Source organism: Xenopus laevis, chromosome 4S (genome assembly GCF_017654675.1).
Source record: "Xenopus laevis strain J_2021 chromosome 4S, Xenopus_laevis_v10.1, whole genome shotgun sequence".
Classification (NCBI taxonomy): domain Eukaryota; kingdom Metazoa; phylum Chordata; class Amphibia; order Anura; family Pipidae; genus Xenopus; species Xenopus laevis.
This window is the reverse complement of record NC_054378.1, coordinates 48,945,949-48,972,533: the sequence shown is the minus strand read 5'-3', so window position 1 is coordinate 48,972,533 and position 26,585 is coordinate 48,945,949. Positions and strand designations below refer to the sequence as shown.

The 26,585-nt window shown below is 38.6% G+C and overlaps 1 protein-coding gene across 1 annotated transcript; it reads right to left on the bottom strand.

Moving 5' to 3' along the window:
* Nucleotides 1-1,324: 1,324 nt before the first annotated feature.
* Nucleotides 1,325-24,224, bottom strand: ca7.S (carbonic anhydrase VII S homeolog). Its single transcript, XM_018240471.2, has 7 exons — nt 24,062-24,224; nt 18,502-18,699; nt 15,211-15,329; nt 13,251-13,346; nt 12,848-12,910; nt 10,147-10,302; nt 1,325-1,883 (listed from the first exon to the last, which is right to left on the bottom strand). Exons 1-7 carry the CDS (start codon nt 24,099-24,101, stop codon nt 1,755-1,757), a joined length of 801 nt encoding a protein of 266 aa, XP_018095960.1. The 5' UTR covers nt 24,102-24,224; the 3' UTR covers nt 1,325-1,754.
* Nucleotides 24,225-26,585: the final 2,361 nt, after the last annotated feature.

The following is a 26,585-nucleotide window of genomic DNA, read 5'->3' as shown; positions in this document are numbered from 1 at the left end:
AATAACATCCAAAAATAATTACTTAAAACATTATAAGGCAGTTAATAGTTCCTGGAATGTGTAAAGTCAAAGGCGCAAAATGTCAACCCTCTAAGAAAATATGAATGCTTTCCCTAAAAAATCAATTCTATATTAAAGGTTAACTAAAGCCCAGGCCAACTCTTGTATATTGCAAGAATGTGCTAATTAAATCAGCAGTAACCCATGGGAATGATGTATACTCTCTCTTTAGTGCTGCTGAATATGTCAGAGCTATATAAATAAAGAATAGCAATATTGCATTATATTGTTTTTTTGTTTGCTATTTTCATTGATGCCAGTTCTTATCATGCAGCTGTTCTGTAGTATTTCTTTTTTACTACTAATAAAAATAGATTGTTTGTGTTTCTCTGTATTGCCTCTATACTTGGCAGTACATTGGTAGCACAGGTTTCTGCATCTGCTTACAGGAAAGTATAATATTTTGGGGTCCTCTTATGCCTTCATATGATTTAAAAAGAGAACCAAAATGCAAGTAATTGTGCTAAGTAGTGCTGGTGCTGTAGGCACAGACTTGGCTTGCAGTGATGGCAGTGTTCACTTGACAATTCCAGTTGCACGTTGCAGAGAAAAAAAGAAAGAAAATGGCACATCTTTGCAATAACTTAAAGGGCACTGTTGGCAAAATATATTATCCCCAACCAAATGTGCGGGCTAATAGAGCCCGCACTCCGGCTGGGGGTAACAGTCGTTTTTTGTTTTTAAATAGCCCCCCCACCAGCGCTAGGAGCTCCCAGTGCAAGTGGCCATGTCAGAGTGAATGCTTATAATGTGTTTCTGACGTCATGTGTATGCGCATAATGACCAAGCTGAGGCATTCGCTCATTATGCACACGTGTGTGCCCCAACATGTGCTCGAACCAGGAGCTCCCTCCCGACACGTGTAACCCCCCACTGGAGTGTGGGCTCTATTAGGCCGCACCTTTGGTTGGGTATAATATATTTTGCCAACAGGTGCCCTTTAAAGGAGAAGGAAAGGCCTATTTACTTGAGTTGCCAAAAGTTAGGCACCGCCAATTGATTGTATATACTTACCTGGTGCTTCTATTAGCAGAAAACTGCACCAGTCCGGGATTCTTCCAGCAAGCACCATGGAGCGATCAGCTTCCTTCTTCTTTCTTCAAATTTGCTAGGGCAGACTCATGCGCAGTAGAACAAAATAGGCAACTTCTTCGGTAAAGTTCGGCTTTTCACGATACTGTGCATGTGCAACGGCGCAAAGGAAGAAGCAGGAAGCCAATTGCTCTGTGGTGCTTGCTGAAAGAACCCTGGACCGTTGCAGTTTTCTGCTGATAGGAGCACAGGCCGGGGTTTCAAGGGTGCCTAACTTTTGGCACCCCCAAGTAAATACAGCCTTTCCTTCTCATTTAAGTTTTTTTTCAGGGCTTAATTCCCCCTTAATTTCAGTTAATTGCTAATTAGTTAAAAAAGTAATTTTATTCATACCCATTCATTTCTAAAAGACTAGTGGGCAGGAGTCAATGATACAGTAGTATGTGGGTACACAGTCTCGGGCTTAGCTTGTCACTCATATAACTAACCCTCATGTCCTTATTCAACAGGTGAGGTACTTTGCAGTCTTTGAAAAATGAACATCTATCCCACATTCCCCATATGCTCTATAAAAAGGGCACCCCTGATCCATTTAGGCAATGGATTTGGTCTTTGCTGGTGTGGAAGCTCTCTGAATATTACTGGTTTTCTATTCCTTCTTGTTAGCATTTGAAAGATGCATGGACCTGTCGTCCATTAAGTGGTTGGGGTGGGCGGTAATTGTTCACCATGTGAACCCGTTGCTCTTCTTCTTCCCCTGAAAACAGCACAGTTTTTCTGAATTTCTCCATCTGCAAAATCAAAAGTCGGAAATATGTATGCCTTTAAAAAAAAGTCAAATCCTACCAACTGCTCCTAAGTCCACTATGAACAATTCCTGTTGATGCATTCTTCATAATCAACAAACTCTTACGTTGTTGGCATATTAAACAAAGTTATCACAAATAATAGAGTTTAGGGCAAATAATAGATTAATTAATGTATAGCAGTAGTTATTCAACTTTTCCAGTTAAAACCCACTTAAGTTCCAAACTTTGGTCAGGGTCCACCTAGAAAGTCCAACCTTTTGTCATACCTCCCCTTGGCATGTGAAATGGGTACATATATAGGAAAATATTGGTATATTAGTTATGCATCTATAGTTCCAAGAATATCTTTACCTTTAATCTCATCATGGCTTTCAGCTGTATAGTGGGGACCAAATGACAATTCTCCTGAATTCTCACTATAACTGCCCTTCAGACTGAGGCTTCACTGTCACTGCTCTAGACACTGGAAAGTTATGAAAAATCGTATATTTTCTCCATTATCATACTATCATTATCAGAAAGTTCATAAAGATAAAACGAGAAGGAAGTACCATGGATAAAAAAGAAGCAAGAAGAGATAAAATATACCCTAGTGAAACTGTCCACATGCAGAGATTTCTTATACAGTTCACAGAATTGACAGATATTAGTAAGGAACGATATGAGCTACCTGTAATTTTGATCCTACAGTAGTGTTCTTGAGTCAGGTCCCAATCTAAGAAGTATTTTGTTTCACTTGTATTCATTTGGGTTTCATCAGCATAATAAAGACTCAATCCTCACTTTATGAATTTTAATATAGCAATAGTCTCCCCTTACATTTATTTTTCTTTCTCAATAAATTGTTATTGATTGTTATATTTTTGTACATACAGGTATGCTATATGTTACACTATAAGACAATGAGTTTTTACATCTATTATAAATCTCTGATCTATAGCTGTGTACAAAGCATATCTGAAAACTCAACATTAATGACATAATTAAACAATTATAAATTAAAAATAAACACAATAAAAGAAAATAAATAATAATAAAAGTGCCTGTTATATGCAAAAAAAATTGCCTACCTCTGCCAATGGTCTATAATGATAAAAGACTAGGTGGAAGAGTATTCCTGACCTGTAGTCAATCCAAGGTTGACAGTTTTTTTGAAACTGAGTATGTTTATCTAGGCTTATGCTGGTGAGTTTTTCATTAACAAAAATCCATTAAATTTTCGTTTTCACATTGGGAAAGTTGATTTGGCCAGGGTTTGTCTTGCTGCTAGCAAAATGAAATTAACTAAAAGTAATTGAGCCTTGGTTAGCATATCTGGTACTGTTCCAAGTAGTGCTTCATATGGGTTTTTCCTAAAGTTCACATGTAGTACTGAGAATATTAGATTATATACTGATGTTCGGAACCCGATTGCCTGGGGGCAGGTCTACCATATGTGCCCCATTGTGCCCAAATCGGAACAACCTCGGAAGCAATTTCCAGATGCTGTTGGGGCAAATTTCATTATCCTGGCCGGGATTAGATACCACCTAAAAAACACTTTATATCCTGCTTCAAGCAGTAATGTATTGATAGTACTTTGTTTTATTCCATTTTTCCTCCTCATAATCAGTTCCTAATTCATTGTTCCAAACTTTAATATATGATAAATTGATTATTTGTTTAGGGGAGGTAAGGTGTAAGTATAAGACTGAAATTGCTCTGCGTGAAGATTTCCCCAAAAGGCATCAGAAGGTAGTATTTTGTGATCGAGACCCGATACAGCTCTGACTCAGGGAGTTGAACGTTTTCGTGTAAGGCATCAATGGAGTAAGGGCCTCTAGGAGTTAAAATGTATATGCATTCGGATTAGATTATGATTGGTCCACCATTGGAAAAGCTTGGGCTGAAAACCTGGGGTGAAAAGGGGATTTGCTAACATAGGAGCAGATGGAATGTGAGCTGAGAGGAGAGTATGTTTTTGTGCTATTTGGTCCTATAGTCTTAGTGAGTGTTTAAATAAGTAGCTTCCTATATTTGTCAGTCAAGATTGTGGTACCCAAAACAAAGAGCTTACTTTATAGGGGTGAGTGAAGGAGTCCTCCAAAATGAGTGCACAAAGGAGTGTCAATGTTATTATGTGTTGGAGGTATGGTTATAAGTTGAGTAGCCAAATAGTAAGTATAGAGATGGGGAAAGCCCAGACCTCCAGCATTTCTGGATCTGCAGTCCTCCAATAGTTTAGTGAGTGTTTTGTATAGGAGTCACTGTTGTGACAGAGTTGCTCCAGAGAGCTAGAAAGTTTAACCCTTAATATGGATATCAAAGAGGGCTGCCATTGGAATTCAAAGGGTCAGCAGTTTCTCTGTTTCTTTAAGTAAGTTAATATTGAGGGCCTGCGTCTTGGTGTGATTAACAAGAAGTCCTGAGAGCTTCCCACATGTTGTGACTGGATTGTAAAGATTTGGTAAAGATGTTAACTGTTTGGTTATTAGCAAAGTAACATCGTCTACAAACAGACTAAATTTGTAAACTATATCACCTGTAGCAATACCGGAAATATCAGGGTTATTTCTGATTGACATAGCCAATGGCTCAATTGCTAGGTAAAACAGAAGAGGAGATAGGGGGCATCCTTGACGAGTTCCCCAGAGATGGGGAAGGTAGAGAATATTAATGGGCCCACTGTTACAAGTGCTATTGGGTGCAGTACAGCCTATTGATCCATTCTAAAAAATGATCAATTATCCCCAAATTCCCACTCCTTCAAAACAAAATATAAATAGTCCCAAGATACAGAATCAAATGCTTTCATTATATCAGGTTTCAGGAGCATAGCAGGTGTAGATGTAGCTTTGGCTTTTGAAATCATGAGGGAAAATCTGTGAAATCGATTGGGAGCTTGTCGTCCCAGGATAAAACCGACCTGGTCCCGGTGAATCATACTTAGGAGTTTATCAATAAGCCTGGAAGCTAGTATTTTAGCCAGTATTTTAATGATGGTATTGAAAACTAAAATGGGTTGATAATTCTTGCAATCTGTATGGTCAGCCCCTGGTTTTGGGAAAGGAGATATTTTAGCAGTTAACATATTACTAGGTAGGGTGTCTCCATGGGTAAGCTGATTAAACATAGTAGTTAGGTTGGGAATGAGGATATAAGCAAACTTCCTATAATAGGCAGCTGAGAGTCTATCAGGGCCTGGTGCTTTGGATAACTTAATTATTTTAATCGCCGATTGAACCTCTTGATCTGTAATATCAGCATCTAAAAGAGATTGGTGATCTAGAGAGAGCTTGGGAAGTGATAGGTTTTTAAAGGAGAAGGAAAGGCTAAAATTAAGTAAGCTTTATTAGAAAGGTCTATAGAAATACACCAGTAAACGCTCAAAGTAATGGTGCTCTGAGTCCTCTGTCAAAAGAAACACAGCATTTCTTTCCTTTTATTGTGTAGACATGGGCTTCTGTATCAGACTTCCTGTTTTCAGCATAAACCTCCAGGGCAGGGCTTGAGCATGCTCAGTTTGTTCCTCTCCCCCTCCCTCCTCCCATCCCTGCTGTAATCTGAGCACAGAGCTGTAAGTGAGCAGGGAGAGACTTAGGCAGGAAGTGATGTCACACCAAACTTATATGGCAGCTTCTATCCTAAACAAACAGAGACAGTGTCTAGAGCTTTTTACTCAGGTAGGTAAAGCATTCTGCAGAATAAATATAGCATTCTAGCTTGCACTATTGTGGCTAATCTGTTGACATTACACTGTCTTGGAGCTTTCCTTCTCCTCTAAAGAAACCCTGTAATCTATTTTTAGAAACTGCACCTGTTGCAGAGTATAATTTGTTATAATAAGTAGCAAATTATTCTGCTATTTTCCCCAATGTTCCAGTTGATTGACCTGTTGAGGTTTTAAGGGTGGTTATAGGTGTGTGAAACTATTTACTGCTATTAGGACAGGGGTATATTTATCAAAGCATGAAGTTAGAGATCGCCACAGTTCACTAGAGTGAAATTCCGCCACTCTCCATTCATTTCTATGGGATCTTTAAAAGAGTATTTATCAAAAGTAAAAAAAGTGAAAAGTTCATCCTTTGATAAATACGCCTTTCAAAATGCCATAGAAATGAATGGAGAGTGATGGAATGTCACTGTGGCAATCTCTAACTTCACTCTTTGATAAATATACCCCTTAGAGAGAAACTTCCCTAGCTTGTTTAATTGTGAATAAAACATTGTTGGGTCCACCTACTAAGTGCCTTCTCTGCTTGGGAGGTGAGGGCAAACTTGGTTCTAACATTCTGTATTTGACTTCTGTAATCTATATTGGGGTTTTGGGATTGTAGTGTGGTTAAGTGTTCTAAACTGGATGTTAGTTTAGAAATATCTGCTAATTGTTGTTTCTTGCATTGAGATCCCAATTGTATTATTTTCCCTCTGATCCCTGCCTTATGGGCTTCCCACAAAGTGGCTGTCGAAGGAATAGAATTTTGATTAAGTGTAAAGTAATCTTTCAGGAATGATTCAATTTTCTCTTTAACTTCAGGGATCGAAAGCAAGGATTCATTTAACCTCCAAAGGGGTTTATGTATTCTGTAAAAATGTGTTAAGAATAATGAAACTGGAGAATGGTCTGACCATGGAGTATTAAAAATCTTAGAGGACTGGGGCAAAATTGCTACTGCTAGTGGGATAAAGCTCTCTCCATGAGTCTATCAGGCCCATCTGAAGTAATTGAGATTTCACGGCTCGTGACTCTGGTCCTAATGGAGATGGGGGTGAGGAAGCCTGTGTGTCTAGAGTTTGTCTGTCCCAATATCCATCAAATATTAAGTTAGAGTCTCCACATAAAATTAAATCAAAATCTACAAGAACAGATCTAAGATGGTTAAAAAATTGTTTCTGTCTAAAATTTGGAGCATAAAATTAAAAAATTGTACATGTAATTTCATCCATAGATATTGTTAGTTTGAAAAACCTGCATTCCGGGTCTATGTGCTGAGCTAAAATATGACAATTTAGCCCAGTTCTAAAGCATATTGCAACTCCTCCAGTCTTCCTCTTAGTATAGATCACGAAGGTAGAGTATTTTTTATGTAGATAATTAGGAGAGGAAGACATTTATTTAAAAAAAAACTAGAGTCTTAATATTAAGTGAATGGAATTAAATTAGATTATTAGATGGTTTACAGTCTTTCAGAACTTCAACTGCATAGAACCATTAAGTGGCTATGGGTTACTGAGCCAGGGGAAAACTTTAGCCCTTGTAACATCTAGATCAGTGATCCCCAACCAGCTCGGGAGCAACAAGTTTCTCACCAACCCCTAAGATGTTGTACTCAGTGACCTTAAAGTAGGTGCTTATTTTTAAATTTCAAGCTTGAAAGCAAGTCTTGGTTGCATTAAAAACGGGTATACTACCAAACAGAGCCTCCTGTAGGCTGCCAGTCCACATAGAGGCTACCAAATAGCCAATCACACTCCTTATTTGGCATCCACAGGGACTATTTTCATGCTTGTGTTGCTTCCCAACCCTTTTTACATTTGAATGTGGCTCACAGGTGAAAAAAGGTTAGGGACCCCTCATGTAGATTTTTCTGGTGAGTAGTAGTTTATAATAAACAGTCTGCTTGGGGCAGGTCAGGAAGGCTCAGTACATTAATCAGTACAATACAATTATTATAACAACTGCATTATACAATAAGGGGGTTATTTATCAAAGTCCGATTTTATCTCAACATTTTGTGCTGCAAACTCCGATTAAATTAGTTCGGGTTTTATATGCTTATTTATCAGTACATTTTCCCGAAAAATTGCTTTGCAAGAAAAAAACAGATTTTCACATTTTTTTCTGATCTTTCATCCGAAAACTTAAATTTCTTAAGTTTTTTGCCCGAAAACTCAGAAAAACTTTGGGATATAGCACGAAATCCAGTGTACATCAAAAAATCACTGGGACTTCTCCCATTGACTTATATGCAACCTGACAGGTTGCATATAAGTCCTGTCTGAGATGCAGGATTTTCTGATTCGGACTTTTCCATCCTCGGGGTTTAATAAATTCTGAAAAATTTGTGATTTTTTAAAAGTCTGATTTTATAAAATATATAATTTCTCATGATTTTTGCGCTCAGAGTATAGTAAATAAGCCCCTAAATTTAGGTATTGACAAAACCATATGCACAGATACAATATCACTTCCATACAGAGCAATGTTGTTCAGCTGCAGATCACAATGAGAGATGTGATCATCCAACAGATTTTTATGGCCCTTAGATTGCCCAGGAGCTCTTTAGACTATTTTATATTACAGCTTTGAACATGTGACATATTACATCATCAACCCCACTATATGGAAAAGGTTAAACAATCTTTGTATAGTTTTTATTAAACCCTTATAATGTAAACAGATACAAGAACCCAGCAAATCTCATTACTATAGTTACCTAGCTCAGGGCTGTTCAGCTCTTTCCACATAAAGTTTATAGACAGTCCAAGGCCTTCAAAATACTTTGGAGGACCACATCTAACCCACTAATCTCCAGTTGGACAACACAGTTTATAGAATCTGTTGTTGCCTATTGCTAACATGACATTACACAAGCCAAAGGAAACAGGAGGAGATCCTATTTGTATGCCTGAAAGCCATGGAAAGTAATGGTCATGATAGGATGATGTAAGTAATGTTGTTTTTTGCTTTTTTAAATTAAAATGAAGTGTATTCATTGGAGGTTTACATTTCAATCTAATGCGAAATAAGACTTACAGTAACTGTGTTATTCAATAGGACTTATTCATAAACGATTCTAAAATCCCACGTATTGAATAGGACTTGTCAAACAATGCAGGGATGCGTGTTATTTAGTGAACAAGCGAAACGAAAGCCACACATGGACAAACCTTACAATTTGTTTCCAGCAAAAACTATAGCTAAAAATAAATGTTTCTTTATAGAAGAGTATAGAGTAACATGCACAGATATATTATGTTCCTGTACTTTATTTAAGTTCAAGATAATTGAAACTCAATGCACTTTGGTAATCTATTTCTCAAGTAGGTTTTTGTTCTGCATTGCTAATTTTAGGAGCTCTCAAAATAAATGCTATATGATGATGCTGAAAACAAAATAGATTACTATAAAGGAAAATGATATCACAAAGAAAACTGCTTGGCCTAAAAGATAAAGATACGTTTACGGGTAACATCCCAAGTCAACATTTATGTACAAGAGTTGTTCTACCCACAAAGCCATAAGGGATGTGCACACAACCTAAGGCACCAAGACCTAAAGGTTCTATTTGTAAAGCAGCAAAGTAGTAATGATTGCTACAAATCAACAGTTTCTGTGAATATTATTATTTACTCTTTATACAGCTTGAAATGCAAAGTCAGAAGTAAGTAAAGCCTTTGTTAAAGCAGTAATGGCAGAATTGTCAAGAAAATATAAAAAAATGTTACTGGAATCCGATAATTTCAATGACATTTCACTAAGATTATTACCAGTGGTCAATGGTTTTCTCATTTAGCGAATTAGTGGTTCATCCTTTTAGGATTTCAGGATCCTATTCTGGATTTAATTGATTGACTTTGGCCTATAAATTACTTAGAAAGCTTAGAGTTCTGGTTCTTTGTCAGCTAGGTCAGTGGAGCAAAAGATCTTTAAGTCTGAACCTCCCTAAATGTTGCAGACATTTATTTCACGTAAAATATTTGTTGAACTAACACACAAATCATTTGCTCCACTACACTCAGTTTACAGAAGTCGGGATAATGGCACATGGGACCTGTCACCAGTGTTAAAACGTTGCCAGCACACGCAACAAAGTGCCCAAATTCTTTTGTATTGAACTCAATTGGAACCCTTGCCTGTAAAACAGTTTTCATGTGATTATATAAGGAAATAGTTTCCAGTTGACTTCAATACAGAGGTATTTTCAAGGTGGAGGGACAAGGACCCAGACTAAGTGTAGACAAGAGAAGAGGTAGTGTCCCTCAACCTCAGTGGCCTAGGTAAGTGCCTACCCCTACTTCTGGTCCTGTTTTTACATTCACTGCACTACTGTGTGGAGTATTCTAATTTAGGAGAGAGATTTGAGGGTGTATGAGGTAGAATAACTTAACACATAACACATAACTTAACCCATGGGGTGACTATTGGCGTGAAAAGAGTTGTGTGCTGTCCCATAAGACACGGAGAGAATACGCTTTGTTATGTGTTTATGCACATAATATGATTATGCAGACCATGGTAGATTTCTTAAATTGTCTTGATTACCTGTTTTTCAGACACCTTAATTGGTTCTTTCAGGACAACCCATATTACACTTTCATTCAGAGGGGGAGTTGTGAGAGATCCAGGGTAGGTCCAGTATTCAAAGCTCGAAGGCAGCAGACATCTTGGATTAAAGTCATCAAATTGTGTTTTGGTTCCCTGTAACATAATTGCAAATCTTGTTTATATTTGGATTTATAGCTTAACTATTGACTGTCTCTCACTCTTAAAATAATGCAGCAGAGAGGAAATGGAACCTTGGCTGGAGGATAGCTGGCTTCTGCTACACCGTTTTAAAAGTCAGAACCAGCAGTTGTAAAATGACAAACAGGTGCATCCAACTGCAATGATGCAGATCCACTGAAATCATTCTATTAATTTACAGGTATGTTTACATTTTCTTTTATTCTGCAAAGAAAGGGAAAGCTTTCTCTTTTAATTATGGTGTGCAAGTGAAACAATCAGAATATTTTTTCAATGGGTGGCACTGGTTAATAAGTACACACAAACACAATAGACTGTAACCCAATAGGTGAAATCGGAGCCTTTGCAACAAACCAACTGAGGATCTCATACACTACTTTTTACAATACTTTCCTGCTTCTGAATACTTAATTCCAAAAAAGCAATGAAAAAAATATTTTTTCAATGGGTAGTTAATAAGTACACACAAACACAATAGACTGTAACCCAATAGGTGAAATCGGAGCCTTTGCAACAAACCAACTGAGGATCTCATACACTACTTTTTACAATACATTCCTGCTTCTGAATACTGAATTCCAAAAAGCCAATGAATACATTCTCTACTTCTTAGATTACGCACTTTACTTGGCAATGCCGGACAATGGTCTTGTGACTAAATTAAATTTATCAAAAACACCTTTATTGACTTGTTTATGAAAAATAATAAACACGTAAAAAAATTCCACATATTTTACATACTGTTCACTTTGGGTATAGTTCCTTTGTCCTATTTTAGACTTCCAGTAGTGATGTGCGGGCCGACCCGATACCCACGGGACCCGCGGATGGGGCGGGTTCGGGTCGACCTCGCACTGTTCCTCGTGGGCGGGTGTGGGTTGAGCTCTTCTCCTGCTCTCCCTGCCGCCACCTTCAAATACCGGCTTCCGACTTCCGGGTTCCGGTTTTATAGTCTTGCATCTGCTCGCCCGCCCCTTTTGTGGCGTCATTGTGACGTCATCGGCGCGGGTCTATAAAAGGGCCCCGGAAGCGCAGGTGCGGGCGGGCGCGGACTGGAGCAGGGCGGGTTAGGGTCGGGTGCGGGTCAGGAAAACCCTGACCCGCACATCACTAACTTCCATATCTTAATCATGATCAATCCCTCACACCATGGATGAATTCTATAGGGACCTGGCAAAAGCAAATCTTGTCTCATTGTAACCAATGCAATTTATTTTAAAACATTCTAACACTAACCCAATAAAATGTTTTGAAACCAAAAATTATATCCATATGTACACAGGAGAGGCAAATCAACTATTCAACAAATGCAATGATCTTCAGTTTTGATCGTATTGATGCTTCTTAGGTCAACTGAGCAACAGGGAGGTACAAAAAATGCACCAGCAAAAGTAATTGTCCTATTGGAAAATCAGAAGTCCAGCCATTGAAAGGAAACATAAATATTTAGTATACAACATCCCATGCCCAAGCAATAGTTTCTGAATAATGGTAATTACGCAGAAGAGGCAGCTAATGGAAATATTTGTATACAGTTCAGGGCTGCAATGTACTGAACACAATCTACTTTTTAGTAACAACTGACTTATCAAAATATATCATGTATAATTCTACTTCTGTTCTTTGAGGGCCAAACTTGAAGTCAGAATACATGACTGCAACACAACAAATGCAGCCGACTGAGAGTACAGGCATACATATAACAAAAGCATTTCTATCTCCATGTTCTAAGAGAATACACCATAATGGTATGATTTGCTTTAGTCAACATCTAATTGGGTGATTACAAGTTTTGGTGTTAAATTTGTACCGTTTATTACATTTAAAATGACCAATGGTTCACACATAGGTGCAGGTGCATAACTATTATTTTGGCTTCTATAATCACATGGCCGTATCTTTATTCTTAAACAGGGTAGTTCATCTTTAAGCTAACTGTTAGTATGTTGTAGAATTTCTTATTCATAGCAACATTCCAGATGATCTTCAGATTTTATAGTTTTTGAATTATCGCTTTACTCTAATTTAAGCTTCCTAAAATATAGCATTCACTCCTCTTACAAGCAAACTGTAGTCTAGACATCATAGCACTTAAATTTGACCATAAGATATCAGATTTTAACTTGGTGTAAAGCTGGCCATAGATGTTGAGATTTTTAAATGATCCAATCATTATTGTGAGACCACGATTATCTCGGAATGATCGTACGAATTGTCCATCAACTAAAAAGACCAATTTGCCAGGAAAACAAAGGGGAGCTGCCTGCTTGGCCCTGCAAACATAGATAGATTGCACTGGGACCGACCAAGATTTTTTTCAACCTGGCCAATCAATTTCCTGACAGATGTCGGCCGAAAATTGTAAGATGTTCGATCGTTCGAATCCCACTAACCGCACAATAATTTCGAAGGATTGGTCGGATTTCGCTAAAATCGGTCGTTCGGCAAGAGAAATCTTTGCGTCTATGGGGACCTTAAGGAAAGCAACCATGAGACATACCTTAAATTTCACCATGTACAAGGCGTCTGTAAGTCTGTTGAGGCCTGGGTGTTGTCCACCAGTCTGAAAACAAATAATGTGTGGTTTTTAATTGATTATAAAAACGGGGGAAAAACTAACAATTAAAACATTAAAAGATTGGTAAAATCTTATCAGAAAGAAATATTATACAGTGGCTTATTCCATAAATGAGTATGACATCCAGTGTGAAGGCAGTCCAAATACGTTTTCACTTTAACAAGAAAACTAGGAAAAATTACCTCATTGATTTTCTGTCCTAAAATATCACAGTAAAGAGCTGCTTTCATTTTAAGGGCTTTAATAGCAGCAATCACAATGTGTTATATCTGACGCGCTGCAATAAGACTTGGTTCTGTTTGCACCAGCAACATGTAATACTCACTTCCAGAAAAACACCAATTACCACCAAACCATCTGGCGCTGCAGCTGCTTCTCCGAAAGAGGAATACGCTCTAGCGTTCCAGTGCACCAAGTGAAGCTGCAAAGAAGAATTTTATGATAAAAAGACATTATTGGATACATCTCTAAATTGCATAGCTGAATTCAATCTCTGGGAAATATTGTCTCTAAAATACCGATTGTATGCATTTAACTACTCTACCCTATGTAAGTTGAAAAATGTGAACCCAACGTAAAAATGCCTCTTACTATTGATTTACCTTAGGGTTTGTTTTTTTAATACAACTCGACTTTTTCTCACTTTAGTGGAAAAAAAAACTTTTTTAGAGAAGAAAAAGTCGCAACAAAATCTAGCATTAATTCGAATCCTGCGACTTTTTCAAATTGCTGCTCCAAAAACTCAAATTTATTAGATTATTGAACAAAAACCAGCACAAACAGCCCGAAACTACTGAAAATCCTGAAGGTAAAAAACATGCTCCAATTATTAAAGGGACCATCTGCCATTGACTTCTACAGTATTTTCAGATTTCGATAAATTCGATAAACCAGAAAATTTTGAAGGATTAATAAATAGGCCCCTGAGCCTTTTTTCCCAAAAAATGTGTCACTCAAAATTATACATTTCAGTACATTCCTGAATATCCTGGATATGTGCAAATTATATCTAAGGTATTAGAGATCTCCCATCACAGCACTCTTCCTATTTGGCTGACATTTCTATATTTATATTAATCAATTCAAACCTATTTTTATGTGCATATGTCCGTAGAGGGAAGAAACATAGAAATAAACAAATATAAATATGCACAGATTCGAAGGCCCCATGGGGTATATTTATCAAAGAATGAAGTTGGAGGAGATCTCACCAGTCCACAGAGTGAAATACCGCCTCTCTACATTCATTTCTATGGGATTTTTAAAGGCGTATTTATCAAAAGGTGAACTTTCACTATCACCCTTTGATAAATACGCATTTTAAAATCCCATAGAAATGAATGGAGAGAGGCGGTATTTCACTCTGCAGACTGCAAGATCTCTTCAACGTCACTCTAAATATAAATAAATATACCCCCATGTGTCTAGAAACATAGGAAGGCAGTTCCTACCCCCATGTACTTATTTGAAGGGGACCTAATACCAGGCAAAGCTGGTATAATAAAGGCCCTTTTCAAAACCAAATATGAAATCTACACGTGTTATAAACTTATTTAGAAAATTCAGTTTTGCTCAGTTAATATTATATGATTCCATTATTGTCCTCGTCCAGCTGCCTCCGTATACTGCAGGAAAACTTTTTGTGCATGTCTATAGGGGGCCAAGGGGGAGCCTGGATGCAAATTCTGCCAAATTCAGCCACCCTTGTTACTCCAATGCCAGAACACTACGGGTTATGTATCAAAATCTGATTTTTTTTAAAAATATTTTCTGAAAAACACTCCGACCAAATCCGCATGGACTTTTCCCCCCTATTTATCAATAAATTTTCACCAAAATTTCTTGTGCGGGAAAAGACTCAACAAAATTCTAAAAAAAGATCTGAATTGTACGATTTTTTCGAATTTGCTGCCGAAAACTGCAACTTTTTCACATTCGATGCCCAAAACCTGCGACTTTTTCGGACTTGGAATCACGAAATCTACGGATTATTGAACGAAACCCAGCGCAGATCACGATATCTTCAAAATGTCAACTGGACATCTGCCATTGGCTGCTACATGAACTCGTTGGAGTACTTTTTTAAAGTTGGAGTACTTTTTTATTCAGACTTTTAACACCATTGGGATTTAATAAATCTTAAAACAAAAATGTAAAAAATTCGACGAAAAAAATAGTGTTTTTCCCGTTTAATAAATAAATACATCTTTGGATGCAAGTGCCTTAAATTATTTCACACAATGACTGTGCCAATAAGCAACTGCAACATCAAAAAAACATCTTACCTCACAGGGATAAGGCTTCCCATCCACAGTATGTTCTGACCCACTGTTGCGTTGGGTTCCCCAGTGAAAGTGAAATTGCTTCAGTCTGTATGACCCCTCTAGTGGGCCTCCGCTTATCACTGTAAAAGTGCCATATTCATTTTTTGGTGAGTCATTAAAAAGTGACAAATGTCTCCAGATGGAAGAACACAGTGTGATTTGTAAGGATGTAACAGATTCATTCTAATTTGTTTTTTGCTTCTGGTATTTTTAAAGTGTTAATAGGATCTTTTTAGAAATGTAAAAACTACACAATTAGACAAATACAAGGCATTGAGGAAAGACAAAATATTATACTGTACTAAGGCATCTGTAGTATAATGTTTAAATTTAGGAGTAGATAAAGAACCTTTATCTCTAAGTGCCACTGGGAAATGCTTTGTAAAATATTTATGGCTCATTAAAAAACCAAAGCAGATGGAATCCTGGGAAGGAAGCTCAGACTTGCTCCACATATTTCCATCTTCAGGGAATATGCAATAGGTTAAAACTCACCAAGTTGGCTTTAAAGAAATGCCAGGGTATTGCTTGTCTGATGTCAACTAAAATTGTCCGTTATCAACTAAAAGTTTCACTCACTTTGGGGCTCATCAGTGTAGTGCAGGGCTTTCTTAAGACCATATATTATAAATAGCCAAGAAAGTAAGAGGAAACCCCTTCACTGGTAACTCCAAGCCCCCTATACATTTTTACAAATTGATTTAATATGTTTTTACTAAGGACACAATATTGGCACACTTATATCCATGGCTGGAACTAGGGGTAGGCAGGAGAGGGATGTGCCTACGGCACAAAGCTTGGGGGGTGCCAGGCACATACCTTCCCTGTGGCTTACCCCTAGCCCAGCTGAGCAAGTTCCGCGCTCCAGCTGCTGTTTGCACTCATCCGGCCAGGCCCGGCCCTGTTTATATCTTAGAAACAAACATGAAGAACAAACACATAGCAAATAGAGCTACTGCACAAAAGGACACAAATTGCATAGCAAGTAGGCAATCAGTCAAACCATTAGAAAGATATACAGTACAGTAAATAAATTGGACATCCATTTTCACACATCATTGGACATATAATGCAGAGTATAGTCCTTATAGTTCTATACAAATAACTCCAGCAGGACAACTCTAAGGGGCACGTTTACTAAGGGTCGAATTTCGAAGTGAAAAAACGTCAGAATTCGACCATCGAATTGCAGTAGTACGATATTCAAAGTCAAAGTTTTTTTTGATCGAATATGGCCATATGCAATTGAAGTAAAATCGTTTGATCGATCGATTAAATCCTTTGATTCGAACGATTCGAATGATATAATCGATCAAACGATTTTCCAAAAAAAAAAAATTTGACTTCTAGAAACTTAGCCAAATGTTTGCTATAGGTTCTAGGAGGTCCCCATAGGACCTCCTAGAAGGTTTAAGGTGGTTTAAGGTGGCGAAGTGTTGAAGTCGAATTTTTTTAAAGAGACAGTACTTTGATTTTCGAATTCGAATAAAACTCGAATTTGGCCTATTCGATGGTCAAAGTACCCAAAAATTACTTTGAAATTCAAAGTTTTTGAATTTGAAAATTCACTTCGACCCTTAGTAAATGTGCCCCTTAATGTACTTTTTATCCATTTAAAATGTACTTATTATTACTAATCATTGCTTTGGGTATACAGCTATACAACAGGGTCGGTCAGTTTTGTTGGACAATTATATTTAATCAACTGGCTTATTTCTATACAAATCCCTATTTGAGAAAAAGGCAACAGAATGTGGAATCATTTTCCCTGTAAATCACAGCAGCCCCTTTTATGTACTGAAACAATGCAAATTATAGTATCTGATTTAGGGATGCACCGAATCCAGGATTCGGTTCGGGATTCGGCCCTTTTCAGCAGGATTCGGATTCGGCCGAATCCTTCTGCCCAGTCGAACCGAATCCGAATTTGCATATGCAAATTAGGGGTGGGGAGGGAAATCGTGTGACTTTTTGTCGGAAAACAAGTAAGTAAAACATTTTTCACCCTTCCCAGCCCTAATTTGCATATGCAAATGAGGGTTAGGATTTTGGTTGACCGAATCCAAAATAGTGGATTCGGTGCATCCCTAATCTCATTCAATTTGTTCTCTACTCTTCTCACCCTTTCAACCATTCTATTCAGCACAATAATCCACCTACTCTGCAAATTTTTGGTTTCGGCTACAGTCTCATTCTAATCTGCACTGGTGAATCATCTTCTGATCATTAAGGGTAGAGACACACGCTGCGATTCTGGGAGATAAGTCGGACGGCAAACTGCCTCCCTTGCCTTCTCCCCGAACTGCCTCCCCTTCCTTCCTGCTAGCTAAAATTTAAAATTGTCGGCGGGATGCCACTCGGAGCGCTTTGTTTTTCGAAGTCGCCCGAAGTTGCTTCACCTTAGGTCATAACTCAGCTCAGGGTACAAATATTAACAGTTAAGGTTGTAATAGTTACTTTAGTTCCAAATATATGAAAGCTATAAGCATTCACCCTCAAATGTCGATTTATCTGCCCTTGAGGCTTGGGCTCCCCTACAGAGATTACCCCTCAGTTTAGGAACCATGGGTTTAAAGGCTGTTTTGTGAGTCTTAAGGGTTAGTTCACACGAGGAGATTCGGGGAGATTTTGTCGCCTGGTGACTAATCGCCTCGTCTTCTGAGCGGCTATCTCCCCGAACTGCCTCAGCGTGTTTTCCCATAGACTATAATGAAAAGTGTGTGAGGCAACTTCGGGCGACTATGGAAAACGCATCACCGCATGTGCATTAGCACAGGCGACTTTTCATTATAGTCTATGGGAAAACACAATTTAGTATGAAAGGAGCTCACCACATACTTAGATCAGACCTGTCCACGGGTATCCTGTGTCCGATTACCCAAATCAATATGTAGAACTGTAATGTAGATGTGGAACAGATCCAAGGCGGCAGTCAAACTGCAAAAAATCCGTTTATTGGGGAGTGTACAACATGTTTCGGGACAAGCCCTTTATCACACTTGATAAAGGGCTTGTCCCGAAACATGTTGTACACTCCCCAATAAACGGATTTTTTGCAGTTTGACTGCCGCCTTGGATCTGTTCCACATCTACATTACAGTTCTACATATGGGAAAACACGCTGAGACAGTTCGGAGAAATTGTCACTCAGAAGACGAGGCGATCAGTGGCCAGGCGACAAAATCTCCCTGAATCTCCTCCTGTGAACTAACCCTAATACAACATTAGCTTATTGCCAAAAATGGATATTACCTGTCTTGTCATCATTGTCATCAAATTCCACCATAACAGAATGCCCATTGTTTGACAGGTTAATGGATGTGCACTGATCGTAGACAAAAACTAGAGGTTTTAGACTAGGGTTAAACACAGCTTGATTGGAGACTATGTTAATGGGAGATTGGCGGTTCCCCTCTGCAATTGGGAAGTAACGGTGCCATTCGGATGGACCTGTGGACAAAAAACATAGAACCAAATGTATCATTTAAAAAATAATAAATGTTTTAATTATTTGTTTTTGTGATAGTTACCTTATTACAAAAGACTGTAGTGAACTGGTATGTGAGTCAGGGGAAGTTTGATACTCAAATTGCTATTAACCATGTATTTTTGCACACACACAATTGTGTGCCATTAACAGAGAAAAAACTTTAAAAATGTATTGTGTGTTACGTTTCAGTGGACATCTTTGCCAATATTGTATAGTAGAGAGTTGCTCAGAATTAAATTTTTCTGTTATGCAAAATGTTATAGTTGAGTTTACAACTCCTTTACAGCATTTCATATTGGTATAAACCATTAGCATAAAATATTGGAAACATTTATATAAAATTAGAAAGGTGCAACATTTGTCTATAGCTACTAATCAAGTATTTGCTTTCAAATAGTGGAACAAAAATTCTAACTGCTGATTGGTTGTTACAGGTGACTAGACCAGTAGCAAAGTTTACACCTTTTGAAAGTATTGTGTTGTTTTTGTCCCAGAAATTAAGTTTTATACACAGCCCTCTACCCTTCTAATCTTTAGGAAATGTTAGGAAATGCAAGTACAGCACTGCAAAGCAATGATAACTGTCTACTGTGACAGCAAATAAGTACAGGCTCAGATTTATTCACATTTAGGAACACACAAGATGACGTGACATACTCTACACAAATACGGTATGAGAAACCCATAAACAATAAATCTCAGCATACAGTAAACAGCGTAATTAGTCAAATAAAATCATCTAACTTGCAAAGATTCACAAACACTTTTCTCTTTATTTATTTTTCTCTTTATTATACAGTATTTGGTCAAGTAAGACTTTATACCTGGGAATATCCTAGAATTGTTTAACTTTTTTTAATTGGTTTAACCGATCTAAATCTGCCCAATTTTTAGCAAGTTATCATTCAGATGAGCCTGTTGGTGGGCCCCATAAATGGCAGATAAACTGCCGAATTTTAATTCTGATGTTTGAACTGTATAGTACATTTTTTTCCTGGTGCTGTCAGGTACAATAATATCTGCCTGAGTTTCTGAAAACCAAACCAAAAACTTGTTTATCTCCCTGAATCAGCCACAAGTCCTAAACAAATAAATTCCCCCCATCTGCCCAATTCTTTGATCTGCTTAATTCCTGCCCCTTGACATCAAACCCCCCCCCACCCCAACATTCACTCCCAATATTTCTTACCAGCAAAGGTGGCAAGGTTGCGAGTGATATTAGGATACACAGTGTGAGCTTCATAATTATTGGGGTACAGGGAACAGGAACAAAACAAGCTTACACTACTCTGATGCCACTAAAAGACACTCTGAGTGCCAGGAATCAATGGGAACAGATGCAAGTGTTGAAGCACTAAACAATGGAAAATTGTACTTGTTAGAACCCATACACATGCACTTGTGCCCTCACCCATTATAGGTGCAAGCTGCATCCTCTGTCTTGAAGAAACCGCTTAAAGGAAAACTATACCCCCCAAACAATGTAGGTCTCTATTAAAAGATACTGAGTAAAACAGCTCATGTGTAAAACCCTGCTTCATGTAAATGAACCATTATCATAATAATATATTTTTCTAGTAGTATGTGCCATTGGGTAATCATAAATAGAAAATTGCCATTTTAAAAAATAAGGGCCGCCCCCTGAGATCGTAAGATTCACTGTACACACATACAAACCACATGTAAGGTCACATGAGCCAATTAACAGACAGAGTTGTGCCTTTTGCTTCCTCACTTCTTCCTGTTACAGTTAGTGTTGTAGTATTTCTGGTCAGGTGATCTCTGAGGCAGCACAGATAGAGTCACGAAATGGTGGTTCAAGGCAAGAGATGTAAAAGGGCAATATTTATGTAAATATATATTCCAGTTTGGTAAGATTCTTTAATATGTCATTCAATTTGATATAAACTATCTGTTGCTTAAGTATTCATTTTGGGGATATAGTTTTCCTTTAACACTTGCCTTTTGCAGGCAGTAAAAGGCCCCAAACCACCTGCAGGCCCGAGGGGGTGTGGGCCCTGGTGATGGTGCCCTCTAACATGGCATTGGAAAAGGATACAAATAATTAGATCAAATAACATGCAAACTGCAATATGAAAGGGCCAACACACTAGTTCAAGAGACTATAATGAAATCATTAAGGGTAGCACGACACAGACGATTTCCATGTGCTTCAGACGGATCCGACACTGGGCGTCAAAACGCCCGCGTCAAGTCAGATGCGACGGCAAACAAGCTAAGTAATACAAAAGTCGGATGGTGTTGCAGCATTCGTCCGACGCAACACGACTGTCGGATGCAAACGCTGCACTCCAACAGTCGTGCCGGGCCGGCGAACGCTGCAACACCATCCGACTTTTGTATTACTTAGCTTGTTTCCCGTCGCATCCGACTTGACGCGGGTGGTTTGTCGCCCACCGTCGGATCTGACACAAGAGCACGGAAATCGTCCGTGTAGTGTACCCTAAGGCACAAGGGTGTTGAGGCAACAAGGATTTAGATATAACATCCCACTCTAGAATCAAATGAACTTGGGTAAAAAAATGCCTTCATCTTTAATACTATTAAAATGGTATCACACACACACACACACACACTTAAATAAAAAACACATGTACATTGAAATCATTGTTCTTAAATGTCACTTGTTGCTTTTTACGACTGCTTAGGAGACTGTCACAGTGAATCTTGCAGGAAGTCAGATTGTAAGTAATTTATTCCACATTGTAGTTAATGAATTTTAAAGACACATGCTGACATTTGCTTTGATGGGATTAAAAAGCACCCAGTCGATATTATTTCCATTTCAAGTTCACTGCCATTAAAACATATTCAGCCAGGACATTATTTTCAGTAACCTTTTTGTTTCATAAAAGGGAAAAGTAAGTCCTAGAAGAGGCGTGTAAATGGCACTTTCTGACCCACATTTAAAATATTTAACTATGATCAGTCACAATTCCATCACCGTGTTGTATTCTGTGTAGCCCGCAACTGCCGCAGAACCGGCAGGAATGCATCTTTAGAATAAAGCTGGCAAAGTAACTAGGCAAGTGTCTCTGCAGCAACTCTATGATACCTGGGGATGCCAACTACCCAAATATTACTTAATCGCCCACAGAGTTTGTTTATGGCTAATAACAATGTGTGCATTTCTCACTGGCTGGATGTACTTCCCAAAAATTTGTTCAATAAACTAGCATATTTCAGGAGAATATTGGCCATTATATTCCTGAAAATGTGTGAAACCGTTCTCTTATTTGCATTGCAGATTGCCTTCATTCATTTTTAAAACACATTAATTGTGTACATGCAACGTTAGACAGAAGAACCTAATCCAGTTTATACAGCCCATTACACACCATTATACCACAAGGAACTAAGAACAGTCAAAAAAGTTGACATTCCAGTGGCATAAATGGTGAAAATGTGTTCTGTATAGAGTAAGGGGCACAAGCAAGTATAAGCCCAGAAACCTCTTTTTTTTTGGACCTTGTATCTGGATATTCTCAGTAAAAATTGTAAAAAGTCTATTATGGCTTGTTACCCATATCACAGCCACAATCAAAAGATTGCCTATTTGTTATAACAGCAAAACGTTGTTGTTTTCTCACATATGACCCCCTGAAAGATATGGTACTTAACTGCAAGATTAATAGGGTTATGTAATAAAATACACTAACGCTGGCCATACACGCTAATTTCCATCTTGTGAGGTTGCTAAATGAGCAGACATTTGCCCAATTTTACTTCCTATATGTTGGGCCAAATCCAATCAGTCTAATCCAATTGTCTGGTCGCTGGACCAACAAATAATGGAATCATAATGGGAGTCTACGCAGTCCGATCAGGAAAGAACTATATCAACACATTACTATGGTGCTCGCACTGGGATGTTCAACCCTGCCGGATATCTGCACACTGCATGAGGTTGCATACAGTTTGAATGGGGGTGATTTTTGTATGATCAGATCATCTAGCAAAAAATTGGTCAGTCTGTGGGCATCCCGGTTATGCATAGCAATGGCTGAAATAAACTGCATATATATGCACTGATGCCCTGATGGCTGGAGAGTGGCATTAGCAATCAGAAAACAAATTTAGGCAGAGCGACTGATCCAGTTTTTGCCTGAAATGGCAAATGAGCTGGATCTATTGGCCAACTTTAATCTCACACCTCTTGTTATATACTACAATTTAGTAAAGCAACATGTCTTGATATCATGTTATGATAAATAGTTCCTAATCGTATTTGATAATCTACTGACGCTTCTCCTCCATATATAAAAGTAAAACCGTTGCCAGAGTAATATATTTGTATTGCCAATGGCCAGCTCTGGGCACAGACACAACGGCACTATTTTGCCACATGTCTCAGTCACAGGTAAAAAACAGAATGCGTTTCAAATAAAAAGCAAGAACAATTGAAAGTTCTTAAAGTGCCTAAATTGAATCCATTGTTTTGTTTTATTGAAAATTATTATTATTGATTATTTCATTGTGAACTACATACCTGTTTAATGCCTTTTCCCACAATGCTTACTAAGGCACTGCACCCTTTATGTGGCCACACTAGGGACCCTCTTCCATATTACTTAGAACTTGTGCTTTGGATACAGCAGTGCAGAATATTGACTTGGTCATGCAGAGCTGTATGAGACATTACCACCTACTCCCTCCTGAATCAGTGGTCACAAGGAAATTTACAGAGAGAATGCACAGTAGGAATATAGTGTATATACATGGGTTAGCATAGGCACCATTCTGCTGGTGTAGAGGTACAGCTCCTGCAAAGCATATGCGACCGCTTTATATTTAACAACCGCATTTGACTTTATAGAAATTCAACAGATATATACAGTGAATGACTTGCGTGTTTCTGTTTCAGTTTCACACACACACACACACACACACACACACATATATATATATATATATATATATATATATATTATATATATTATATATATATATATATATATATATATATATATATATATATATATATATATACATACACATACATATATATATGATACCAGTGTCATAATTTACACCAAGACATATTTATAACACATTCATGCATAAACCTACACTGTATTCCTATAGTAGGAGTGTCAGCATTCTCCCACAGTTCTGTTGCATGACAAACTGTATTGTTGATCTAGGGGGCTGCTGAAGGGGTATAAGCCCCCAGCCCAGCAGTAGTTAAAAGAGAGAGAGAAGCAAGTAAAGTGCTGGCATGCAGGCTGGCTAGCTATAGCTGCTAATGCACAGAGGAATGTGTCAGAAGCTGGAAATGAAGGGAGAGATTAGGAGAATTACCGTCTTCCTCCCCGTATCCCCAGCAGTGTTGGCCAGTCATTGTCACAATCCCTCACACAGGCTGCTGCTGCCCTCCCTCCTCTCTGGAGTCAGTGCTGGCTGCCAGGCACACACAATATGACAGGGATGTGGAGTACCTGCTGCTTTTCTACACAGAAAACCTTGCTAAAGTACCCGAGATCAGCCTCTTAAAGTGACAGCAAGGAGGGGAGGGAGGCAGCTCAGCTTATCACAGGATGGACACAAGCTCTGCCCACAGCAAAGAATTCGGGTTTCACACACTTCTCCTCCCACTGGAGTTTAAACAGTAAAGCAGAACCTCCTGCCAGGGATCTACTAACCTACAGACAATGGACTCTCTGAGGAATAAGAGTTTTTACTGTATTTTCATGAGATTCCCAAAGAGGTTTATGTAAAAAAGGTAAAAACCTCCTTAAAGTCACGTTGTTCCGTTTTAGGACTTGGAACGCAACCCACTGTGTTCTTGTCACTCAGCTTACCTGCAGATGCTGAGAATTCCATTGACCGTCCTTGACAGGCAGAAAGCTTTTGAGGTTTATTCAGCCACATTTTGAGGTGTAGTGTACAAAGCAAGTGCCAGGGAGAAGACTGGCAACATTTCCCAGATGCTACAGATGACAAGAAACCATTAAATATTTATTTGTAACACCTCCTCCCTTCCCGTATGTGACGTTTCTGAGAAATAACCTGACCCACAATTCCACTGCAGGGTCAAGGAGATTACATTAAGGGGCAGATATACTAAAGGGCGAAGTGACTAACGCTAGAGAAAATGCGCCAGCGTGAAGTAATTTCGTTACTTTGCCGATTTACTAATGGTCGCTAGCGTAACTTCGCTAGCGAAAGAGATAGACTCTAGCAGTACTTCACTCCTTTACGCCTGGCAAAGTTGTGCTCTGGTGAATGGAAATAACTGCGCAAATTCACTAAGATGCGGATTTTACTGAACGTTACCTCTTGAGCCAGACTTGCCTTCGCCACCTCAGACCAGGCGAAGTGCAATAGAGTAGATAGGACTTCCTCAAAAAATTGTTGAAAATTTTTCTAAGTCCCAAAAAATGCTGGCGACTTTTCATTTTTCAGGGTGATAGGCTGCAAAAGATCGTAAATTTTTTCTGAGGTACCCGGCTTCCCCCCTACATTTCCTAACATATGGCACATAAACTATACACTGGGCTCATGTGTAGGCCAGTATAACAACTCTATTTTACATTATTACGTTTTCCTGGGCTTGTGTAGTGTAATGTATTTGCTGCAACATATACGTCCATTCAACTAATTTCCCACCGTATGCAAGTTAGGCAACGCTAGCGCAGCTTCACTTCGCTTGCCACAGTAACAATCGCGCTACTTTGCCAAGGACGCAACTTCAGATTTAAGTGAATTAGCGTTGTCCTGGCAAATCTACTCCTGTCGAAGTGTTGCGATGTGAGCAAAGCCGTCACTGGCGAATTTTCAGAGGTTAGTAAATTTGCCCCTAAAACTTACACACCTGGAAATCAAAAGGGGAGTAAAATGCTTTCAATGTGCCATTGCTGTAAACATAAAGGCAGTCCAGAGTGACTTTTTACCTTACACAAAACAGCCTGTGGATCTCCTTCTGCAGCTGAACTACAACTTGCAATATCCCTAGCTTGTCTCCAACTATCTAACTTGGTGGGAGCTGGTGAGAATTTATAATTCAACACTGCCAATGAACTCTTACAAACGCAAAGCACTCTAACTGATTCTGATAAACTGGTAGATTAAAATTCAAATTTCTGACAATATTTTAAAACACTTTCTTGATTCGTGAACATATAAATATGAGTCTGGCATTGTGCTTTAATGTGCAGCCACATACAGAGATAAAAAGCCATTGGGGTTGGCAGGTCGATTAGCACAGTCATAGTAGACTCAGTAAAGCCTGTTAATGGCACCAAACCTGGTTGACCAGAAGCTGCCATAATTGACATTGTGTAGACAAAAAAAAACAGCAACTAGTTGGCATTGGTACTAGGGATGTAGCGAACTGCCGATTTGGTGTTCGCGAACGCCGTTCGCGAACACCGGCAAAAAATGCGAACGTTCGCGAACAGTTCGCGAACTTCGAACACCCGCTAAAATCGTTCGAATCGAATCGAACGTTCGAAGGATTTTAATAATTCGATCGAAGGATTTTCATTCGAATCGAACGTTCGAAGGATTTTAATCGTTCGAACGAATGGAAATCGTTCGAACGAATGGAAATCGTTCGAAAGAATGGAAATCGTTCGATTTTAGTGGTCGAATGGTCGAACGATTTGTATTCGAATCGAACGCGAACTCAAAATGCGAACGTTCCCAAACGTTCGCGAACATTAGGCGGACGCGAACGGTCGAAGTTCGCGCGAACAAGTTCGCCGGCGAACAGTTCGCTACATCCCTAATTGGTACTCTCTCACATTTGCAAAGGCAAAATAAGATTTATAACACATCCAATTTCCTTTTTTCTGCCTGTTCTTTGTTAACAGATATTCTATTT

Bases quoted from the DNA above. Each gene is read 5' to 3' on its own strand.
- ca7.S (XM_018240471.2), bottom strand. From the start codon at position 24,101: ATGACTGGCCAACACTGCTGGGGATACGGGGAGGAAGACG. The intron at 18,700-24,061 runs GTAATTCTCCTA...TTTTGTCCACAG, and splicing joins GGGATACGGGGAGGAAGACG to GTCCATCCGAATGGCACCGT. The intron at 1,884-10,146 runs GTAATCAAGACA...TTGATTTTGCAG, and splicing joins TTAAGGTGTCTGAAAAACAG to ATGGAGAAATTCAGAAAAAC.